General features: G+C 38.2%; 1 protein-coding gene across 1 annotated transcript; it reads right to left on the bottom strand.

The window, feature by feature from the left end:
- Positions 1 to 333: 333 nt before the first annotated feature.
- slc2a2 (solute carrier family 2 member 2) lies at positions 334 to 7,846 on the bottom strand. Its single transcript, XM_030775226.1, has 11 exons — positions 7,770 to 7,846; positions 6,444 to 6,539; positions 5,984 to 6,180; positions 5,577 to 5,701; positions 5,137 to 5,252; positions 4,351 to 4,513; positions 3,796 to 3,983; positions 3,574 to 3,678; positions 2,678 to 2,779; positions 2,169 to 2,372; positions 334 to 2,057 (listed from the first exon to the last, which is right to left on the bottom strand). Exons 1-11 carry the CDS (start codon positions 7,782 to 7,784, stop codon positions 1,848 to 1,850), a joined length of 1,521 nt encoding a protein of 506 aa, XP_030631086.1. The 5' UTR covers positions 7,785 to 7,846; the 3' UTR covers positions 334 to 1,847.
- Between the last annotated feature and the right edge of the window lie 361 nt (positions 7,847 to 8,207).

Genomic DNA, 8,207 nt, shown 5'->3' with positions numbered 1-8,207 from the left:
TTGTTTTTCTCTTCCAAAGACAAGATACTTAGTGATCAGGGGTAAAGTTGATTTGCCAGTTAACTTATGATTAATAATTAACAGCCATCTGTTACCAGGCTGTTGAAAGTGCTCACATACACCAAAGAGGTTATTTTTAGGGAGCCATTTTATACATTTCTGGTCAGGGTCGGCTTTGTTCTCCTTATCATTTATAAGATTAATTTCTCTAAATGTTTCTCAGAGTCACTATGACAGATAGTAATTTTAAGACACCACAGTAACTCAAAAGTATTCATATCTGCAAAAACAATATATTACAAATTTAAGTTATTTGTTAAAAATGCAGAGTTCAAAATTGCATAGCATAATTTATTTACAGGTTTTCAAAATATTACTTTACAGCCATTCACTTGTGTTTTTAGCTTCACTAATGTAAACTGAACTGTATAGCATCAAAACTGCATCAAAACTGTATTACAAATAATTTTCACCTCATTTCTGGTTACAAGATTAATTTCTGGTTAGTCCAACTGTAAGGTTTTAATACAGAGCATTTGGAAGGCATTTTAATGGACATGGACATGAACAATACTGATTTGTAATTCACGGTGATCTTCAATACTGTTCCTCTCAGTACGCTTTCATTGGATGAGGATACTTATAATTATGAAAGCAAGTTATAGTATTGTTATCTACTCTTTTATTTTATCGTTATCTCTGCATGTGTATATATATAAAAACAGTCATATAATGAGATGTAGCCGATGATCAAACTTTAGACTTCAGTAAAAATGCATGGAAATGTGAGTCCAGTCTTAGTCACAATACATGGAAACATGAGTCAAGTATCAGTCAAAATGCATGGAAATCGTCATAAATAGCCTGTAACGGTTGCACACTCCATTCTTTATACATTATCTGCCTTTCCCCTTACCAAATGTTTTGCCAAATAGTAGGTTTACACAAAAGCATAGCTAGCATATTACTAGCATACATTACATGTGGTTTAGTCAGAGTGCCAAAATAAATATGTAAATAAAGAATGAATTGTAAATAAAAGATTCATAAACACATCCAGAAATGAATCATTTGGAGCTTAAGTTCAACTGCATGTATGCATGTATTTATGCAGGCATGCTCTGAATCATTTGTCTTTCATTTTCACATAATTAACATGCACTTTCATGAAGTTGTTGTTTAAGAATCCTTATCAATGGCCACAACTTGATTGACAAGTCTTACTTCACTTGTAGGAACTGGAAACCCGTATTTTTTCACATGCATATTACAGGAAAGATTAACAGAAATTTAAAAACAGCATATAAATAAATTTAAAAAAAAGAATACAAGTAGACCCACATACATACATATATGCTCTATATTTGGACTTATAATTTTACTATTGTATTTACTACAGACTGTTTTTTTAAAATTGTTTTTAAGTTTTATATTTAATCAGTTTTCCATTTTATTTTGGCACTCTTAGGTCCTTCATGGATACTGATCCATGAAGGACTCTGTACTCTATACTCTATACATCACTAAGTGTGTCAGGTAACATGCATATAAATCTTGATTTCGTTAAACAATGAATAATACCTCACTTCACTGCTGTGTGGGAGTTTTTTTACACTAAAAAAAAAACTCAGCCCACAGTCCAATAGCAACAAACTCTAACTATCATGAAGATACTCATCTGTTCAGCCTATTTCAGCACATTTCATTGTGACTATAAAATGTATTAAGAGATTTTTTCATCATAGCTGCTCATACAAAGAAGTTAGACAGAAAAAAAAGGAAAGCTCTAAAGGAGGCGCAGCAGTCCCAGTCGTCCTGTTGCTTGTACAAGTTCACTATGACCTCAGTCAGGCCTCCACAGACTTCTTCAGCTGCTCCATCTCTGTTTCTGCTGGCTTGGACCCAGAGGGCGTGGCACCTCGTCGCTTACGCTGGAACACGGCCGAAATCTCATCAAAGGTCTTCCCTTTGGTCTCAGGAACACGGAAGTATATGAAAACAGTGAATCCAAACAGCAGCACCGCGAAGAGGATGAATACGTAATTTCCTAAACAGTCCTAGAGAACAGTAAGAGTAATCACAGAGTGCACGTCGCACACAAAATATGATACAGTGGTGTTTGAGGCACCAAACTAAAAAAAAAAAAAAAAAAATGCAATTCACATTACCTCAATATATGGGAAAAACATGCCGATAACGAAGTTGCTGGTCCAGTTACAACAACCAGCCAGTGCAATAGCAGCTGGACGAGGCCCTTGACTGAAGATCTCAGCCACAATGAACCATGGGATTGGTCCTGGCCCAATCTCAAAGAAGCACACAAACAGGAATATGGCTGCCATACTCAAGTAGCTCATCCAAGAGTATGTATCCTGTGAGGAAAAAGTACAGAGGAAAATATTAATACCACAGATTGTCAAACATCCTCAGTGGCATTCAACACCCTGAAAAATGCTATATTTATCCTTAGAAATACACCGCAAGACAAGAACAAAACATCACAATGTCTTAGGGCTGGATTTGCTAAAGACTTCAACCTTTTTAAATAAGCAATGAGATGCATTACATCCATGACAGTGAAGGAAATTATGAAAAATTGTCCTTATGAAAAAGCTGACTTTGTACATTCATTTTTACCATAGCTTATGAAAACAAAGCAAAACCGTTTTGAGCTTACAAGTAAAGATAATCCAACAGTCATCATCACAGCACAGCAACACATTCCACCTAATCCAACCAATGTTAATGTGCGTCGCCCAGCCTTGTCCACCAAAACCACCTGAAACACACACATACACATTTTTACAAACTTTACAGCAACATATGAAAGAATTTATGAATTACTGAATAAACTGAGTGTTGCTTATCAATATGCTCTATCACAGCATGCTCTGGTTCACAATGGGTAGAAAGAAAAAGTGCCCCATCTATTATTTTCCCCTTTACGTTCCAAAATGTTTCTCTTTGTGAAACAACTGTCTGAAACCAAAGATCTGTCTGTTTAATAGTCAATGCTGTTTACTCTCCTAGTCTGTCCTTGAACCACAAGGTAAACAGAACTAAGGACCTGATAAGCACTGGCACTGCTCCATTTGTGGCCAGGGAACAAACTATCTATCCTGCACTGCAGACTATCACTGTCTCATTTTACTATTCAGTCCACGTAGTTGTAAGGATTGGGTGAGGTGACTCAGTAGAAAAAAAAAATCTCACAGCTTTGAGGTTCTTCTAAGAAGAAGAGTGTTTAAGAGAGAGAGGTTAAACCTGATGCTAAGTGAAACCTCTAGCCATAAGATATGTAATATTATGTGATGTTTATACCCATCTAAGACAAGTGGATGGTACAGGACATTCTCGGAAGTACATCTGCAGTAAGTTCACCTAAGAGCCATATCTAACAAGCCAACGGAAATCCCTGAATAGATCTGCAGTGAAACATCCGCATTAATGACGTTTTGTGCCTATTTGTTGAATTGCGTTCAGAGAGAAGGGAACACCACTTTGGCGTATCCTAGAGATGACTGTCTGTTCCCCGGCATTCATTGTTTACCTTCAATTAGGAGGTCTGCTTACCGATACCATGGTGAAAATGGTGTTTACAACTCCTACTCCAATGGTAGCATAGACAGGCTGAGTGACACCAGCTTTATGGAAGATACTTGTAGAGTAATAAAATATCTAAAAAAAAAAAAAAAAGCAAAGACAAAGAACAAATGTTATTGTTTCGTGAAAGACGGCGGTGGCCACAAATGACAGAACCCCATGCAGATAAAAAGGAGACAGAGAATTCCTCACAGCATTGATCCCTGAGAACTGCTGTGATAGATGCATCATCAGAGCCACAAAGAGCTGCTGGCGGTACACTGAAGAGCGCACTAGCACTGGGATGGACACTCTTGCTTCCCTCATAACCTCTTCCTTCTCTGCTTTCATCTCAGCAAGGTCTTTAGATGGGTCATATTCACCCTTGAGTCTTTTAAGACCTGCCAAGTACAAGAGAAACAAGGGCCATCTCACCAAAATCTTTGGGATACATCTCCTTCTATTGTTGCTGTTCAGCTTAGCTAATATTTACTGTTCCTTTCTGCTTAGATTCAAGTGACTGTCTCCGTTCTTCCATTGCAACAAAGCTGACAGATCTTATATTCAGTACCGTCTTTCCTTCCATAATTACTAGTTTAAAAGAAGCTGAGACAAACATTATTATACTTGAAAAGCATGATTTTCCGTGCTTAGTACTATTAAAAATGATGTTGCAATGATAGAAAGAGTTTCTCCTCAGTTTGCCTCTCCTGGTACAATAAGTTTTCTTTTTCTTGTTAAATCAACAAAGGTTTGCTCCAAGCATACTTTTGCATGCTTCATCTTCCTTGCCAAGTTTAATGTAGAGGTAGCGTGGACTTTCTGGACACAGGGGAAGTAATACGCTCTGAAGAATAGCCGGAGCCCCAGAGAGACCCAATAGTAAAGGCCACATGTCATCATTGCCCAATAAGAAGTCCAAACCAATGACCTGCGTTAAAAGAAAGGAGTCATGAGTATAGATCTATCTTCATGTGAGTGCGATCAACTGTGGACCATTTCAGAGGTGTGAACGGACATTGCATCTTGTTTTGTTTTGTTTTGTCAGAAATTCCTGCATAATGTCATGACTATGACACCCTATTCAGTATCCCCCACTTATGGTATTTCATAAGATAGCTCATGAGTTCAATGATTTACAACTTAGCAATATATTGTAACTACAACAGCCTCACAACAGTGACATGTATTGGAATAAGAAGAGCACTAGACTGCATTCAGATTGTAAGGGTGAGTCACTTTAGGTCACCTTATCTATATATATATTGATACATTGCAGAAATCAAACATTCCATGAACAATGCCATCAGTTACACTTCCCTTTTACACCAGCTTATCATCTGTGATTATAAAAGACCACAGTCTATCTGTGCCAAGACATTCATTCAGCACATGACTGTACCACTCTGACTGATGTTCAACAACTGATGTGTTATGTAAAGAGACGTGCAGACCTATATTGCTGAATGATCTGAGGTTCAGTGATAAATGATTAAGTCTAATCTCTGAATGAATATTGTATTCCAATAAATCATCTTAAGATATGCCGCTCACCTGACTGATTAGGATCCCTACTACTATAGCCAGCTGATGCAGTGTTCCCAGGGCTCCTCTGTACTTCACAGGGGAAATCTCCCCAATATACATGGGCACCAGCCCTGATGAGAGTCCTATGACATGAGCATGGAATAACACTGTTTGTTAAGAAGATAAATATTTTCCGAGGGCAAACTTTTTCAGTTTGTTGTCTCAGAGTCCCTTAGCTCGAATGATCTTTGTGACTCAATATCTGGACTAGTTCAATGTAGTGTGTCAATACAGGACCAATTAAATGGTAGGAGTACTACAGTGGATGCTGAATCACTGAGTGAGCACTAAAGTTCCAACGAGTACATTTGTTATGTGCAACTGACCTTTGCTTCTATAGTGTGGAAGTCAAAGACCATTCATGGTATGGTTAAATAAGCAGATAAGCCTCAATTCTATCATCTTACCACAGTAAAATCCCATGATGGCCCGCCCTGCAATCACCATGATGTGAGGCTGGCTCATCTTAGCAAGGCCCATGAGTAGACCTGCAGTCACTGCCAACACATTCACTGCCAGCATGCCTTTAACCCTGAGGAAGGAAACCAGAAGCCAAGTCTTGATCACGTGATCAGTTCCATCCATGCTTTCATAATGCCTGTGAGTATAGCTGCGTGGACCGAATGGTGAATTAGGCAATTTTCTCTAGCTACACACACTACTGCCTCTGTGCCCTCCTCTTTCATTTTTATGGGCTATTAAAAACTTTTTGCCTTTTTTTAAAATGAGTTTTACTCATTTGTTTATCTGTTCCCAGTTGACCACAGCATATTTTAAAAAAACAACATTTATGTATAAAAAGAAATGTCCTTACCTTCCTCGTACATCAGCGACAAATCCAACCAGGAAAGAAGAGAGCACACCTCCGACCGAAAAGATTGCTACAGACAGAGACCAGTACATAACCACAGAGGAATGGGTTTTCGTTGTCTCTGTGCTATTGTAAGAATCCGAATGATCCCAGTCTTCAGGCACGACCCCAAGAGCACGAGCATAGTGCCTTTCAATGACCTGTGAGAATAGGATCAGTTCATCAACACTCAATAAACCTACCATGGTGATAAATTAGAAATGTGGAAGTTTTTAAAAGTTAAAGCACTGTTCTCAGTTTTCTGTGACATATTTGTTTTAATCAATAATTCCCTTCAGATGACAAGGTCATGTCTTAGTTAGCTCATTGTTTGTGATGGTCATGCCTGGTGTAAGCAGAGTAGCAGTTATTACAAGGTTTGGTGTGAGTTGTTATGTCATTGGTTGGATGGCTCTTTTCAGACCTTTTGAGGGGCATTGATGACTCCCAGGCTATATCCGTACTGCAGAGATCCCAGTGCTGCAGTGAACACCGCTAGTGCCAGAGTTCCTGTGAGGTCCTGCAAGAGGGAAATACACCAGCCTGTCAGTGCTTCGGCCCAGACACACCAGAAACTGGTAATCTTAACCGAAACAACTTCAAGGTTTTTTTTTCACATAATCTTATACTTAAATCCAATACTACTTGCGAGGATAACTACATAAATACAGATCCACATACAAACACACACGCACGTACGCACGCACGCACTCACCCACATACACACATTCTCATTCTCTCACCTGCCCCCCCCCCCACACACACACGCACGCATGCATACACACACGCACACACACACACACACACACACCTGTCAGCAGCTATTTCAATAACATGCGCTCAGAGTCTGACTAGCTCATTAGCACTAAAATCAATCCCACAGTTAGACCTGGACAGTTCTTCAACCAGTCCAAGGCAACCTTGGCTGTGTTACTACAGTTAGCTCAGCAAACACTTTTAGATTCATTGCAATGATAACAGAAAAATCCTGCAGCTCTTCTACACAGAAGATTTGACAATGAATACAGGTATGCTGTTCTTTGAACAATAATCAGAGAGATAGAAAGCACAGAAAAGCATGCAAAAGGTGAACATGCATGTGCATGCATGTAAGAAACAACATAGAAAGCTTGAGTGTTGCTGAATGAGTGAGTGCCTGCTCCTATAAGCATTCTCATAAACTTGATGTAAGTATGGGGCTCATACAGTTGCTAATTTATTTGTTAAGTTTCTCTGGATTATTCATAATATAAAGACACTTCTCAGAGTCATTGTCCATCTAATTCATTCAATTTGCAAGATGACTGATTGGGTACATGTTAAATTTCTTTTTGAACAGCAATACCTGACAGCGCAGTTAAATAGCAAACGAGATGTTTTTCTTAAATATTACAAATCACTAAATATTACTCCTATTACAACTTTACTCTCCTGAAACTTTTATGCATTAATTATAGTATTAAAGAATGAAATTTAATTAAGGGTAGATGTAAACTGAGAATTACGCTCCATGCCCTCACCTTGAAACGAGTAAAACATATTTAATGAGACAAAGAACAGAGATTAAAATTAGAATAAGTCCATAGAAGTGTAGAATTAAACTATTTTCCAATACAATATCGCAAGTACAAGTGTAATTACAATCTGTAATATCCTAATCATAGATACTAACTAACAGAATTGTTGCACATACTTGAAAACCATCTTCATTTTTTTTTTTTTGTTCTTTAACAAAGTCAAATCATATTACCTTCCCAGACTCCATCTTGACTGAAGTGTCTAGCACAACTGTCCTCTACAGCATTGTGCAGTTCCAAGGCTGTGTGCCGCTTTCCCAATTCTAGGTAATCATCAATCCTGTCTTAGATCATGCCACATGCACGCTTACGCCACATTCACTCAACATGCTCTTACGTATTCAGTCATCTCACTGCATGGCACCTGTCATCTGTTCAGCCATTCACTCCACTTACCATGATAGGATTTACATATCAATTGCAGATTCTTGTTTTGCGCCGAATTTAATTGCTGTGTTGGACAGGATTTGAGGGAAAATAAATTTAAAATAAATTGCAAAATTTAAAACAGTATGTTGTCACGGACCTCGTTTTAACATAGCTGTCAAAATTGCAAGTTATTCCATTTCTGATTGGTGGGAGACAACATACTTGAATAACATAGTTAATAT

The sequence above is a fragment of the Chanos chanos genome, chromosome 5 (genome assembly GCF_902362185.1).
Source record: "Chanos chanos chromosome 5, fChaCha1.1, whole genome shotgun sequence".
In the NCBI taxonomy this organism is placed as follows: Eukaryota; Metazoa; Chordata; class Actinopteri; order Gonorynchiformes; family Chanidae; genus Chanos; species Chanos chanos.
This window is presented reverse-complemented; position numbering and strand designations above follow the sequence as displayed.